The 15808-nt window shown below is 54.2% G+C and overlaps 2 protein-coding genes across 3 annotated transcripts in view; one reads left to right on the forward strand and one right to left on the reverse strand.

Moving 5' to 3' along the window:
- Nucleotides 1-3823: 3823 nt before the first annotated feature.
- Nucleotides 3824-15199, reverse strand: UBQLN4 (ubiquilin 4). Of its 2 annotated transcripts, XM_057382472.1 has the most exons (11): nt 15004-15199; nt 12796-12947; nt 10659-10864; nt 10072-10334; nt 8762-8920; nt 7886-8111; nt 7373-7512; nt 6854-6937; nt 6159-6274; nt 5413-5590; nt 3824-5025 (listed from the first exon to the last, which is right to left on the reverse strand). In XM_057382472.1, exons 1-11 carry the CDS (start codon nt 15160-15162, stop codon nt 4873-4875), a joined length of 1836 nt encoding a protein of 611 aa, XP_057238455.1. In that variant the 5' UTR covers nt 15163-15199; the 3' UTR covers nt 3824-4872. The 2 variants fall into 2 exon arrangements, with proteins under 2 accessions (XP_057238455.1, XP_057238456.1); XM_057382473.1 differs by lacking the exon at nt 6854-6937.
- Nucleotides 15200-15557: 358 nt separating this feature from the next.
- The window catches only part of LAMTOR2 (late endosomal/lysosomal adaptor, MAPK and MTOR activator 2), a 2323-nt gene continuing 2072 nt past the window's right edge, over nt 15558-15808 (forward strand). Inside the window, exon 1 of the mRNA XM_057382476.1 lies at nt 15558-15676. Coding sequence (XP_057238459.1) covers nt 15609-15676 — 68 coding nt within the window. The 5' untranslated portion in view covers nt 15558-15608. The remainder of the gene's footprint in view (nt 15677-15808) is intronic.

A 15808-nucleotide genomic window follows, 5' to 3' on the forward strand; every position in this document is an offset into this window, starting at 1 on the left:
TGCCTTTGCTCTGGCAGCAGGAGCTGAGCAGGCTCTGGGGGAGAGGCAGCACTTGGGGGTCCCCATGCAAATAAATGCCCCAAAGTGCACCAGGGTGAGCAGGGTGTTGTGAGGGGCACAGAGTGTGCCAGCATTGCTGCTGCACCTCCTTTGTTTCCCCACTTTGATAAGTCGGGCTTATCCCCAGTGTAGCACAGGCTGGGAGCCTGCAGCAGCCGTGGCTGCTCCATATTTCACCACTCTTCTCTCAGTCTGCTGGGGTAAATAAGCAGTGGTGACCTTTGTGGAGCAGCAGTCTCATGGCTGCCCCCCAGATGTGTCCCACAGGACAGGGACAGGCAGCCAAGGATGGGGATGTTCCAGGAAAACACAAGAAGATCCCAGTGCCACAATTTCTGCCAAAAGCTGTGCCTGTTCCTGGTGTGGGAAGCCAAGGGGCTTCTCTGTCCTCTGCCACAGCCAGGCTGGAGCTGCCCACTGGCTCCCAGGACAGAGATCAGGGCCTGGCTGGGGTCATCACTGCCACCAGGAGGACAATGGGGACAACCACTRGCCTTGTGTCACCTCTGCCAGCAGCAGCCAAGTCCTGGGGAGCCCTGGAGCCTCCTGGTGCACGACAAAAACCCATGGGTGACAAAGCCCCTGGTGCAGCCACAGGTGCCAGCTCAGGGCACCGGGCACACCCAACCCTATATGAGACCCAGCAGACCTGGAGGGACAGGCAGGTACCCAAATGTGTCCCCTCTCCCTTCTTCTCTCACAGGGCAGCTCCAGCAAGGGGCTCTGGAGCCTCCCCTGTCAGCTCTGGGGCAGTCTGACAAAATCTGAAAACTGATTTTGCTGTTTCCAAAGTCAAAGGGAACAAACAACAAATCCCAGTGTCTGTCCTGTCCTGGGTGCTGACTCCACGCTGGTGTGGGCTCTGGCATAGCCAACCCTACCAACTGGGAACACCCACAGCAAACTCTGGTGCAATGGGACCAGCACCAGGCAGACACCAACAGGAAAGCAGGTGTCAGCTTTCTAGAGGAATTAAAAATAAACCATGTCAGAGAAATATCAGTATGGCCCTGAATGTGCCATGGTCCTCCCCTGCCAGGGCTGGCCATAGCCAAACCACACTTGAAGCCATGGGTTTCTGCCCTTAAATGCTGCAGAATTGAGCAGAGGGGCCGAGAAGCATCACTGAGCCCTTCCTCACGGCTCCTGTGGCTGAGCCAAGGTGCTGCAGCAATTCCACATAAACACACACATATCTATTTTCCAAGCTATCCTACCCCATGACCTCCTAACCCCAGGAGATTTCCCTACTGAGCCTCTCTTGACTCACTTTGAATTTGCCCCTCCATAATCAGGGCTGCGGCTTCAGGAAACTGCCTCTACCATGGATCTTGGTAACAAAAAAAAAATAAAAAAAAAGGTTTCTTGAAAGCAATGTAGGTGTTGGTCTCCTGCCATCTTTTCCTCCTCCACATTTCAGAGGTTTGATTTCCAAGCTGGAAGTGTTACACTGGGATATTGGGGGGAAAACTGTGGATCCCCTCCAGGGAAAGGGGGAGGAATGAAGTGAAAATACATCCTTGACAGCAGAAATCTCTCCCAATCAATCAGCCGGATTTGCCACTACCTGCTGCAAAAATTGTTTCTTCCATTATGTTTTAAAAGAATTAATTCTATTTATCAGAGTAAAATGGGAGGAAACAGTCAGTGGGAACACCTTTGGGCAATTCCTCGGGGAAGGAGAGATATGGGAGTGAGAAAGTGCAGTCATTCCTTTGGAAGTGGGCCTTTGAACAGCACATTAGCAGGGATTAGGGAAAGCTCTGGAGGGGATTAAGGTTTCACTGAAAGGCTCCTTCTCAGCAGCCTTCAAAGCTCCTTTTTCTCCRGAGCCTGGGAAGGCCAGATCTGAATCCCCTGTGGGTACCACAGACCAGACCCAGCTGCATCCACCTCTCTCCCTGTGATCCCAGCCTGACCATGTCCCACCTCTGACAAAGCACAGGCCCAAACCTCCCAGATTTCCTTCCCAGAATATGAACAGTACAGCAAAGCCCCTGGAAGCAKCGTGGAGCTTTGCCAGACTGCTGGGGGAGGCTGGAGAGCTGGGAGGTGGCATCAGATGGACACAAGAGGCTGCAGGCTGCCCTGTGTCTCTATTTTAGCATCTTGGCTGGTGGGCTGGCAGCAAGGGAGGAATGATCCCAAAGTGGCACAAGAGCAGATGCTGCAATGTGGAAAGACAGCAGAAATGTGTTTTCCTGGTTAAACAACACCAAGGTTTGTGAGGGATCATCATGGCCTTTCAGGAGTTAAACGGAACTTGTGAAAATGATGGACAAAGACTTTTTATATGGACAGATAGTGATGACTCATGGAGAAATGGTTTTAAACCAAAAGAGGGGAGACTTATGCTGGATATTGCAAGGAAAATGATCCCTGGGAGGGTGGGGAGGCCCTGACACAGGTTTCACAGAGAAGCTGTGGCTCCTCCACCCCTGGAGGTGTTCAAGGCTGGGGTGGACAGGGCTTGGAGCAATCTGGGATAGAGGAAGCTGTCCCTGCCCATGGCARGGGGCTGGAATGAGATGGACTGTGAGGTCTCTTCCCATACAAACCACTCTGGGATTGTCAGACTCCTGTGGACTCTCCTCAGTGGTTCACAGCCATCTGCACACACTGAGGTGGGATCCTCCACCGTGTAGGGATTTATTTCCAGCCAGCTTTGGAGCCACCAAACTGCTCCATCCCTSCAAGTCCCTGTTCCAGCACAGATCCCCGTGCACACACAGAGATACCCTGGCACACACAGATCCCTTACACTGGGGAGTGATGCCTGATGSCAGTACCACACCTTGCTGACACACTGAAGGGGACGGAAGGACTATTTCTGCCTGGCCAAAAACAACACGGTTGGGACTGATTTCCCTCCTCAGAGGTTCAAATTCACCATGGGGGTACATCCCCACTCACTGTGACCCKGGGCACCTCCTCTGCTCCCTCCATTCCACGCTTGCACCATCCATCCTCCCACGAGCACATTCCTTGCAAGAGCTGGCTTGTGCAGGGACACAGAGCTCAGTGCCAGCAAGGGACACTGCAGAGATCCCAAAGCTCACAAGTGCCTTTTCAGGAGCCTGTTTTGAGCTGCAAAGGGGTGATCAGAAACATTTGGGAARAGCTCTGCCAGCGCCATCAGGACCTCCGGTCCCATCCCTACGCAGCTCCAYGCAAACTTCCCACGTCTGAGGAGAGGCTGCACAAAGCAATCCACACGTTTGTGCACAGCCTCCAGAAGAGGTTAAAGCTGCTTTCTAAATCCTCCTCCAAGGGATCGCAGTCTCATTAGGATGCACACACAGAGGCAGGAGCGTTTCCAGCCCTCACGCTCCMGTGTTTTCTCCACCACCACCACCTACACTCTCAGCAACACGAGCACCCATCGGTCCCGGCTATGGAGCCAGCTGGGTGCGGCAGGTTTTACAGGTATGYAGCAAACCTCCTGTTCCCTCTCTGCCCAATCCTCCCACAAGTAACACTAACTCCCAGCTCTCAGCAGTTCCAAAGGTTGCTAATTGCCAATTCTAATTCAAAAGAAGCTTCCAAACGGGCTCTTTAGGACCAGTGTTTGGGAAGCTTCAGCAGCATTCCTGAAGTGTCAAAGGTTTCCTGCCACAAGGGAAGGCAGCAGGGCCAGGTGGGGAGGGAGTGTGATACCCCCATGCCTGAGTTGAGCACAGGGGACAGCACAGATTAATCCCAASTAACTGGGAACTGGCCCAGCTGAGCCGAGGCAGGCAAGGATGAGACAGGGATGCAGGGAGACAGATGGTTGTGCGCATTTATTTTCCTTTGATAAAAATGGTGTATGCAAATTACACAGCCATGGAGGCTCCTGGGAAATACCACCCTGCTGGTCCTGGGGAGTCTCTTGGAGARTCGGAACAAACACACCAGAATGGAAGGGGGGTGGAGGATGGATCTAAACTGGGAAGAACATGAACTCCAACATTTTCCAGTGAGGCGAAAGGACCGTTAGCTTATTTTGCCATTTCCTTTTTAGTTTTCACACTTGTAGAAACGAGCCCACTGAGCACAGGAGTCAATGCCCCTGACACCTCCGAACTGGAACCACATGGCTTGGGCAAAAACACACCTTCCAAACACCTTCCTCAGCACAGCACCTTCAACTCAAGCTCAAGAACAGCACACCTGGTCCCTGCAGACCCCTGGGCTCTGTTACACCACCCCAAGAGCATAAAGAGGCCACACTTCAAATGCAGTTTTCACACCCATYAACCCTCTGGCAGGAGACTGGAGGCACCTGTGAGTGAGGGGCACAGGCTCRGTTCATCCCAGGAAACATTAAGACAAATGACATCAGAAATTCTCAGGTAATTTCAATTTTTCTTTTGATCCATTCCCAATAAGATGCTGAGAGAAATAACCAATCCCCAAACTTGGCTCAATTTTTTTAAATATTTGCCTGAAAGGAGGGCTAGGGGAGGGAATCATGTACAGTTAAAATCAAGCTACTCAAAACACAATCATTCAGGTAAGTAACTAGAAGTATCGCCTCTACCATCTAGAGAGAGAGAGAAGAGTGTCTGAGACAGGGCATATTTAGGAAAAAATACACATCTGAAGTCTCTGTGGCCACGATGAGAACTGGAATCCACATACAAGCCAGTTAAAGAGCATTTCAACATGAAATCTTAACTTAGTAGGAAGGTCAGGGGTTAAGCTGTATCTTTTTGTTTTAAATACATGGACAGCTGTCAGATATGAAAATGATGGCGGGCTTTCCGGAAAGATCCCCTGTGCATGTGTATGGATGCATGTGCTGACGTCTGTGGGGCAGCAGGACAGAGTTTAGGAAGGCTGGGAGCCCAGCAGTCTCTCGATAGCTGCGTTGATGTCCCCACCGGTGGCGATGAGCGCCTGCAGATTGGCCTCACGGTTGATGAAGCCCATGGCATTCAGCTGCTCCAGCTGCTGTTGGAATCGCACTTCGGGACTCTGCGCCTGCGAGGGAAAGGATGGAGACCTGGGAGTCAGAGAGCACAGACAGCACCCACAGGGACAGTGCCAGMAGTCACAGCTGTGCAAGGATCCCGAGCTCAGCTTTAGGATAGTCTCCACATCCCCTCCTGGCTGTGGCACAGCAGCCACACCAGGGTCAGTCCTGGCTCGGTACTGACAGTGGCAGCAGTGCACGGAGGATTCTCAGCACGCTGAGCTTAAACCTCACTAAGGGTCACACCCCAAAGAGCCTGCCAGACCCCAACACCAAACCTAGRTTAGAGCACCAGCCATAAGAGACTGTTGGGGACCACATTCCCAGAGTGGGGTGGGATGGGGACCCCGCTGGAGACCTCCCTCCCCAGCTGGCACCYGCTGGGTGTTACGTACTTGAGAGCTTCCTCCGGCCAGCAGCTGGATCATCTGCTGCATGAGCTGCTGTTGGGGGTTACCACCCCCAGCTGGAGAGGCACTGGCCGGCGTCGAAGCRGAGGGAACGGGGTTCTCCGGGATTGTGCTTCCTCCTGTGGAGGACGGGGGCATCCGGGGCATGCCGAAGGAGCCGAGGCTGCAGAGGAAGGCATGGCATGCTCAGGRTGATGCTGGCATTCTGGGCAAATCCCCAGAATGGGGCAGCAGGGCAGCAGGCTGACCCTCACTGAAGCCCTGCTATAGGGCAGCTCTGAAAACAACTGGCTGCATCCACGTTCTGGTCACACAGGGTACTGGGAGCAAGCAGAACTAACTGCAGAGAACTGCTGAGATGGAGCATGACCCGTGGTGACAGTGAACAGAGGTCAGAGGGCTGCCAGTAGATCAGCCTGCCCCAGCACACCCACCCAGCCTTGTGTCTATCCATCTCATACTGCTCTCCAGAGATAACAGCTCTTGAGTTCAGTCCATACCGAATACAAAGGATGGGGGAGGGAGCATTCCAAACCTTTTCTCCAAAACGAGAGGGTCAAGGGCTTCCCAGTGCAGCACAAGCAAGCAGCAAGTGCTAATTAGCTTGCTCAGAGAGGCCTGCAGCCACACACACCCACACGAGTCCCCATGAGAGAGCGCCCCATGCAGATCTCCCAGATGAATCCCCAGCCAGTTCTGCCTGCACGGCCCCACTCTGGAGTGCTCCGTACCTTGGCACTAGTCCGGGGGCCTCCGTCTGCAGCGTCTGGAGTCCCTGCTGGATCTGGAGCAGGGCCTGCATGGCGCGGGGGTTGGTGAGGATGGACAGGGAGTCCGGGTTCTGCATCTGGGGACCAAGGCAGAGAGACACCACGGTACCGACCAGCGAGAGCTCAGCACTGTCACACCCGAGCCAGCGCCGAGCTGCGCCTCTTGCCTGCAGCCAGTGCTGACCTGCGTGTCTGGATCCTCCTCCGAGGCTCCAGACTGCAGGGCTCACCTGCAGGGATGCTCACAGAGCTCACATCAGGTTTCCTAAATGAACTGGGTGAAGCAGATTAGAACTGGGGGGCACATGCCTTTGGAATCTGATTTACCTGAGAACCAGCTGCTCTAGCACAATTAGCTGTGTAATTTTTGTAAACTCAACACAGTGAGAGACTGTCTACATAGAAATTTCAACCAACTTAACAAGCCTAATACAGAGTTCACCTCTCAGTAATTCAGATGAGTTAATTCAGACTACCATATCTAACCAAGGTGTTTCCCCTGTGCAACCCCCTTCCTTCCTCAGCCCAGCCCCCCAAGCCCACATGCTTCCTAGTGCACTTGACCAAACAGCTAAGATCCTGCCTGTCCCACAGTGGGGGAAGAAGCTCTGGAGCCAGGGGCTGAGGGCAGCACAGGGCCAGCCAGAGGCCTTTACCTGCTGCAAGAAGACAGGGAGCTGAAGGCGGAGCTGTTCTTGAAGCTGTGGATTCCCAGCAAAGAGGGGGACATTTACCATGATCTAGCAAGAGACAGCACATGTAGGTAGGGTCAGAGGGTTGCTGCCACTTGCYACCCTACGCAACTAAGCCATGAAGAACAGGTCAGTCATGCCCCTGACTCCCTCCCTGGGCTTTCAACATGCTGCCCTGCTAAGGGGGTCCAAAACGGGACAGCTCAATTCCTGACAGAAGTGTTGAACAGGGCCACTTGGCCACAAGAAAAGAGAAGGGCCATTCCCATGTCCCTCTGAGAGCCAGCTCTTGTGTTAGGGGCTCTGCAAACACACAGGGCTCAGAGCTGGGGCTGCCTTCAGGCCATCAAGAAACTCAACCAAACTGTGTAGTCACTGTGCTCCAGTGTTTGTGGGAGGAACCAGTCTGACCCCAGCAGCAGACTGACCTCACACTGAGCTCATGGCCTGCCTGGCAATAGCAGACAACTGCAACACTTTTACCTGTGCTGCAAAGTCCGGGTTCTGGGCAAGAGTCTGCATCATGCTCCGCATGTAGGGAGCAGAGATCATATTCTGCATCAGCTGAGGGTTTTCAGAAATCTGCTGCAGGAGTCCTTGCATCTCTGGGCTGTTGAACATGCCTGCAAGGGGAAGGGAAGACAAAGGAAAACCCCTGATGAGCCTGGGCACCGCTGCAATGCCTGAAGTACAATGTGACATGTGACAGCACTGTCTGTACTCCAGCCCCAGCCAGCAGCAAACACCACTGTGGACAGCCATGGCAGTGCTCTGCTGGCCACTCTCCTGCTCTCRAGAGCTGCAGGGACAGCAGAGTTCCCAAAGGAACTGTCTGACAGGTGCATCATAACCATTCATTTGTGTCTGCAACTAGACCAGACCCATTCCTCTGGAGAACAGCCTCAGACAGAGCTCAAACACCAGGGGACTGACCCTCCAAGGAAGCCCAGGCAGCCTGCTCAGCCAGCAGCACCCTCCAGCTCCTCCCTTACATACCAGCACCGATGCTGGCAGCATTCAGCCCGAAGGGGTTCGATACGGTCGGGGTGCTCTGGGTGCTTGCCGAGCCCGTGCTCCCTTCACTGCTGGGTGCCTGACTCTGGGAAGCAGGGGGTGTGGGGCTCCAAGGGTTTGGCAACGGCTCTCTGTTCTCTGTCCGCAAAGGCTGAGAGCTCGAGCTGTCAGAATTCCCCGTCAAGGAAGAGAAAGGATTGTTGCCAAACTAGGGAGAAAAAAAAAAAAAAAAAAAAGAAACAGATGGAATCATTTAGTCCCAGCAGACCAACCCCAGCACTGAGCGAGCCAGGGAACAGCCGATCACATTCAGCCAAGTCCAGAATTTGCTAAACACGTGCCATGATCCGCCTCCTGAGAAATCAGCAATCCACAACACACCTCGCTTAGAAAAAGATCAGGCTCAGGAGTGGCCACAGCCCCAGATTCAGCTCCCAAATGCAGGGCTTCAAAACACCCCTGTAAAACCAGCAGCCGGACATAGCAGCAGGCAATGCTGGACTGGAGTACGCCTGCACAGCCCTCTGCAGCCAGACCTGTGCTCCCTCCTCCTGCACTACCAGCCAACTGGATCTGAGCCAGCTCCATTCYGCAGGCATCAGACTCCAGCTAATCCAAGGAGCAGAGGGCTGAGCTAACGGTGATGGGGCCAGCCCATTGGTCAGGGCTGGCATCCAGCCTGCTGGGGGACTGGAGGAACCAGAGCAGGTCACTGCTGTGACACTTCAACCCATGATATGAGAGGCACTGCACTGGAGTGGACGAATGAGGAGCYACACTCTAGGAAAACTGCCCCGCCAGCAGAAGGGAAGACCCCTTTCCYACACTACACCCCACTCACAGGAACGCAGCCAATACCTGCTCCCTGGCTGCACTGAACATGGGCTCCTGGATGTCCGTGTACATCCGGCGCAGGGCATTGTATCCTCCTGGAATGCTCTCGAGGTTACTCAATGCACGGTCCTGGTTCCGCATCATCTCCTGCATCATGGCAGGGTTACGAGCCAATTCCATCGTCTGGGAGAAGGAGGAAAAGGTGGAAAGCTCAGGCCTATGTGCATCAGGAAGGGCCASAGTGGATCAAGAGTCTGGTCAGCAGCTAAGCCCTGAAAGAGTTAAATCTCAGCTCCCAGGAGAAAGAGATAATTAAACCCATTTCAGAGGCAGAGAGCAGAGAGATCATTTATCCAAGCAAAGAGAGCCCAGGGATCCAGGCTCCTCCCCAGCCTTGCTCAGCTCTCTTCCTTCTCAGCCTCAGCTCAGCTGGATGAGACTGTTCTGTTCCTAAGCAGCACCAGGACATCCAAACATCCGACACCCATATGCTCCCACTCAGACTCGATGGATTACATACAACAAACAGGAAGGTGGGTCCTTCCACCCTCTCCACACTTTTGATCGGTCTCCCCCACACAAAGAATATCCAGGTCTCATTTGAGGAGCTGCTTAAGTACAGATTATTCACAATTTAGTCCTGTGGCTCTGCAATTTCATGTATAGCYGGCACAGTTGAAAGCAGAATAACTGAGAAGCAGATGGAAACTAGGGCCATTCAGCACAACCCTCCTGACAAGCCTTCCTAGGGAAGAGCAGAGTCCTGTCAAGGGCTATTAACACTCAGACTCTCACTCATCCCTTAGGCTTCCCTTTCAATGAATCTTTGRTCTTCCAGACAGCCAGTCCTCTTGGACATGGGTCCTCTCTGTTCTGGGACAAATGAGAGCCCTCTGRGATCCCAGCCTACACTGGTGCTCTCCACTAATGCAGGTAGTGAAACACTCACTGTACAGCTCTGGAGCCTCTACTTAATCTGTCAATAGAACTAGCAAGGAACAAAGAGCTTTTGCAGTAGCTTCACTTCTCCAGCACTGCTTTCACTCCCAATCCTTAATCAGAACACAGTAGCCTCGTAGGCAGCATGCTAGGAAAATCCCAGAATCCTTTTTTTCCCAACACAGCCATGGATTCAATAGCTCTGAAAGGGAGATAAGAGTTGCAAGGACGTGGGTTGAGTAATCAGTATTCACATAACTCAAGACCACCATCTGTTTGTGGGGAGCTCACAGCAGGAAGGAAGAGATCTCCAAAACCACTGCTCTGGCATTCCCACTCCTCCTCTGCAGTGCAGACACTGATGTTGGTTCACAAAAACTCTCTGCAACACTCACCTGCCTCATGAGCTCTGGGTTATTGAGCATGTGGCTTATCTCTGGATTTCGCTCCATGAGCTGCTGCATCTGGGGATTGGCCATGATCATCTGCCTCATGAGGTCAGGGTTAGACATCATGTTCTGCACCAAAGGATTCTCCATRATCTGGGAAAGCATCTCTGGGTTGGACATCAGCTGCCGCTGCATCTGCTGCTGGAGCTCCATGAAGTTGGCAGAGCCCATCCCAAGATTGCCCAGACCAGTGATGCCACCGAAACCAGCTGGAGAGGGAACAACACAGGGGAAGAGAGGTGTGAGTCAGTAAATGTCAGCAGCTGCAAAAAGAGGATAAGCACATCAGCTGAACTGCACCCCCACAAATGCAGAGGTATCCTGTATTCCTATGGCAGCCAGCTCTGAGGAAGGACATCCATTCACACACACTCACTAAGGGCTGTGGCATTACCTTGAGCAGGGACACAGATGTGTGCYGTGAGAGTGACTCACGCAAAGCTCACAGCAAGCTGAGACAACAACATGGGTCAAGAACCCCAACTCCTTGGTCTAATCCCAGAAAATTYTTCCTTCTCACCGCCCACACTTACATAGGATGGATGCAGCACTGTTGGGGCCTCCATCTCCAGGACCTCCCATGGTCCCCGAGCCACTGCTCCGTCTGCTGCCACTCCCTGCATCCGGACCGGTGCTGCTGGATGTGGAGGGCTGAGATGGGGCACCAGGAGAAGAAGGGTTTGCAGTGGGGGCAGAAGCAGCATTGGGGGCAGAAGCAGCAGATGTTGAATCTTGGACCCTGCAAAGGATCAGARATGTTAAACTCCTGATACTTGGGAAGGGCAAGGGGAGTCCTCTTCAGTGACACAGGATGTGCACCCCACACTGACACCAGTGATCCCCACAGCAGCCAGCCCCAGATTGCATCCCATCTCTGCCTGCACAGATCCACAGCTGTGCTCCCAGATGCTGCCCATCTGCTGGGATCTCCAGCCCCTGACATGCTGTCCTGGCTCACACAGAACAGCTGGATGGGTCTTCCCCGAGTTGTGTCCAGCTCTTCCTCCAATCCCACTGAACTATTTACTGCAGCCATATYCTTGAGCAATGAGTTTGCTCCAAACAGGAAAATCCTCCTGCTGCTCCCACAGAAACCACAGGAGGTTACAGCAGGGCTAGTGCATGGGGTAAACAAGAATGTGCACTTCTGAAATTTCCAATCAGTGCTTCTCAGGGCAAAAAGAAGCATCAKCAGTACTGTACAGAGAGGGAAACTGAGGCACGAGGCAGCCAGTACCYGTCTCACAAAGCTATGGAATGTTTCTGGCCAGCTTGGCTACAAATTCCCAGCTCTGCCACTGGCTATACCTTGATGCAAGAATCCTGCATCCAACACAAGTTGTCTAGAGCTTCTTTCAACACACCCACACAATGTGCTGTAAGCCACTACAGATCAGCTGCTGGACATCAGCTTTGCTGAATACACCAACCTGGTTAGTAYCTTGTCACCACAGTTACTCAAGGGTGTTACAGGAATTTGAAAGAGAACATTTAAAGAGTTTCTGAAGCCTCTGCAGTCACAACAGTGAGTCGTGGACTCGTGTTGGAAGAGCTTTTACATTAAATTTGACCACAAAATTCACCTTACTCATTTCAAATAATGTTATTATACCTCTGACAATAAGAACCATTTCCTGATTTTTTTTTCCCAAACCAAGAATTACTCCTTTTTTATAACTCCCTTTCCTTTTTTACACTTAYAGAACTTGAAAAATTAACCCTGAAGGTCCCTGTCCATTGCCCAGACTAACCTGACTGCTGCTGAAAACCAGTGACCACTGAGAGAGGCAAAGAATGGGGAAACAAATGGAAAGCTGAACCAAAAAGAAAGAAGGAAGCTGGAGAAAGGGCACTTGGTTTCTCTCAGCCTCTTCTCACAGGAAGAGACTATAATGTCTTCAGTAAGCACTTATCTAAAACTATTAGCATAAGAAAAATGARCAGCCCAGGACAGCTCTGATTCACCCTTTGAAATGGTTTTACCAATACCACATTTGTGGAGTGGAGACAGCAGAAACAGCATCAGGCTCTTAGGCTACCTGGAGAGGCAGAATCCAAGGAGAGGTTTCTGCAGAAACCTGACAGCACACACCCTTGTGTTTGTAAAAAAACAGAAGGAAAAAAAAAACCAGGGAAAAAAAACACCTTGATTAATGCAGCTCTCCCAGGGGACAGCAGAACTGCACTGAGGCATAGCCCTGGAGCTCCCCAGSAGCAGGGGCACACTGCAAAGCCTTTTGAGATCAATGAAATGTGGCAGCTGTTCCCAAAATCCTTCCATGCCCACCACCCCTCTGGACAGCGCTGGCAAGAGTTAAACCTCTCACTCAGAGGTAACAGAAAACCCAGGTATTGGCTTCTACAGCAACATAAATTCACTAGGAAAGTAATTTATTCTATAGGCAACTTTTGCTATAACTTTTGCTGGTTTGCTAGAATGAGTATCTATTTCTGATGGGTTCTACCAAGACACCCACATGAGTCATGGTAAAGGACCAGCCCCTCCAGGTACCTACCATACACCATCACAGTTGTGTCATCCATGGAGCAGACAGGTTAGTGACAAACCCTGCTGCTGTATGGCACAACTGGGACAGGGAAAGCTCACCAGGTTCATCAGTTATTTCCAGTCCCCATTTGACCCCAGCCCCCCTGAGACCAAACTCTTACTTCTGCGGGGTCTTAATGACCAAGTGTACAGTGAGCCCATCTTTGATCCCATGTTGATTCAACGTGTCTCCATCTTTCAGGATCTTCCCAGCAAAGATCAGAACCAGCTGATCCTGTTTGGCTTTAAACCGTCTAGAAATCTCTTCTTTGAACTGAAAAACAAACAGAGCATTTTTCAGGCAAAAGACTGATACCAGTAACATAAAGGGATCACATCCACCCTGGGAACAGCACAAGGAACTGACAGGCCCTCAGAGCCCATGCAGGTACCACACACTCACTGATTATGTCTGAGRTGTAAATGAAAACCAAAACAAAGCAAAGACAAACTCTGAAATCACAAAATATGGAGTAAATCTTCAAAAGAACAGAGTCATTCCCTCAGGAGAGCTAAAGGCTTCCAAAGACAGATCAACTGTGCTTCAGGCCTAACCCAAACACACCGTTTTTCCTGAATCACTGAACCRCTTTTGTCTGCTCATTTAAGTTTTTTTCCTAAGGAAAGCCAAWTTCGGATATAATACAGGACAGAGCTCTATTGAAAAGGGAACAATCCTTTAGCAGCCAATGGAAATAAACTAGGTCTTCTCCAATTCCTATTTCTGCAACTGAATTCCCTGTGAGCATGCCACAGAGCATGGACACCACTTCCTTACTGCGTGGTGTGCTGGGATTTACACCTGCAAACAAGATTGTCATTGCTGGCCCTGCCAGGGCATTCCCAAATTGATTTGGAGGAAATAAAACCTCACATTTGGAAAACACAAACTACAGGGAATTCAGAGGGGAAGGTCACGACGGAGAGCGAGGCACATGCCTGTCCCAGAGCTCTCAGCCTTCACACCAGAATGTTAAAAACAAGGCTGAGGAGAGCACAGTGCTGGCCCCACATCAYCCTGTCTGTCTTCCTCCACACACAGCTGTGTCCCTCCCTGCTTGCACAGCTCTGTATCCCCTCCTGCACAGCTTTATGTCCCCTGAACAGCTCCACATTCCTCCCTACACAGCTCCATGTCCCCCCTGCCCAGCTCCGTGTCCCTCCCTGCACAGCTGTGTCTCCATACAGCTCTGTGCCCTCCCTGCCCAGTTCCATGTCCCTCCCTGCACAGCTCCGTGTCCTCCCTGTACAAAACCCTCACTCCACAGCCCCTGTACCAATGGGCTCCCCAGAGCACACCGGAAAGGAGCAGGAGGGTCACACATGCACAACCCGTGCCCACTCCATGAGATCCCTGCCAGGTCCTTCACACGGCGACCTCGTACCCTGTGCCCGACCAAAGCCCGCAGCCAGCCCAGCGCAGAGCCCGTGACACCTTGTCCCAGTGGGCATTGCCACTGCCAGAGCCAGCCCTTGCCAATCCCAGCCTTTGCTAATCACAGCCCTGGAACCAGCCCTCGCCAATCGCTGCCCGCTCCCGAGCAGAAGCAAAGCCCGTGGAAGGGCTGATGTTTCCTTTCCGCCACCTCATCCCAAACATTTGCCCGCCTCCTCTTCCCTCGCCCGGGGAATCTGCCTCCAGAGAGGTCCAGACGCAGCCCAGACCCTCAGATAGCCCCCCGGCAGCCCCCCACGCACCCATGCGGCTCTGCCCACAATCCCAAAGCCCTTCTCACACCTCCCCTCAGGGAACACCCTCCCTCCCACCCCACGCAGCCCAGCCCACGGGCCAAGCCCCCAGACCCCACCCCGGCCCTTCACACCCCTCCCACTGCCACCACCCCCAAAGCCGCTCTCCGAGTCCCTCAACTAATGTGGTTTCGACATCTACGACCCGTCCCACGGGTGAGCCCCCCGGACCATCTCCAGCCCTCGSAACTGTTTCCTCTCCAAAACCCTCCAGCACCTGCCCTTCTTCAAGTCTCCCCGCTCCCTCYCGCCCTGGCTCCAGCAAGGCCCAAAGGCCCGGGGTGCTCCGAAAGGTCCGGGTTGCCTCCTAAGCCAAGCCCCAGCCCTGATCCGAGTCTCCGAGAGCCTCCCTGGACCCTCTGACCACCCCCCAGCCCAAAATCCCCTTCCCCCGCTCCTCACGCCCGCCCAAAATTCCTCCCCGGCCCCAAACTCAGGTCCCTTCCCAAAAACCCCTCACGCTGCTCCTCGGTCCCTCAGCTCCCTCCGCAGACCAACCGCCCCCGCCCCTCAACCCCCGCGCCAGCCCCCTCCAGGCCTCCTCCCCCCCCCCCCCCCCCCCCCCCCGCCCCCGCCCCCACCTCGCGCACGGAGGCGCCGTCCGCGATGACGATCTCCTCCTTGTCCTTGGGGGTCTTCACGGTGACGCGGATGAGCGCCCCGCCGGGCCCTGCCTGGCCGTCCCCGCCAGGCCCGGGCCCGGGGCCGCCGCCACCGCCGCCGCCACTCGGCTCCGCCATCTTCGCCGCCCGCCGCCAGCCCGGGCCACCGCTACCACAGAGAGCCGGGAGCGGCGCCCCAGCCCGTCCGCGCCCCGCGACAGCGCCCCCCATCGGCCCGGAGGGACAGCGGCAGCGCCGGGGCGGGGGACGCAGAACGGGAGCGCGAAGAGGGGTCCAGAACCGGGGCAGGGCAGAGTGGGGAGCGGGTGTGCTGTTTGCAGGGGTCGCACCAGCGTCACCAAGGATCCCCTTTGAACCGCCTCCATCCCTGATCCCCGCGGTCACCGAGAGCCCACGCCCGCCCCTCGCTCCCTTCTGCTTCCGCGGCTCCTCTGGGTTCCGGAGGGGACTCCGGCAGGGCCCGGGCGGGACTACATTTCCCGAGATGCTCCGCGCCCGACGCTGCGCCCCGGCGGCGCCGCCCGCCCCGCGCCCACCCCCGCCCCGCGCTCCCGGCGGCGGCCATGCTGCGGCCCAAGGCCCTGACGCAGGTGCTCAGCCAGGCCAACACCGGCGGCGTCCAGAGCACGCTGTGAGTGCGGGGAACCGCGTGGGGRACGGCTTTCCCCGGGCGGAGGTGGCGGGCATCGGGCGGTCGCTGATGCGGGGGGATGCTGCCCCTTCCTGGGGGTGTTTCCCTTGTACCTACCCCGGCCGATGCTGC

The sequence above is a fragment of the Malurus melanocephalus genome, unplaced genomic scaffold, assembly GCF_030028575.1.
Source record: "Malurus melanocephalus ecotype Western Australia unplaced genomic scaffold, MMel_1.1 scaffold_567, whole genome shotgun sequence".
Lineage (NCBI taxonomy): Eukaryota > Metazoa > Chordata > Aves > Passeriformes > Maluridae > Malurus > Malurus melanocephalus.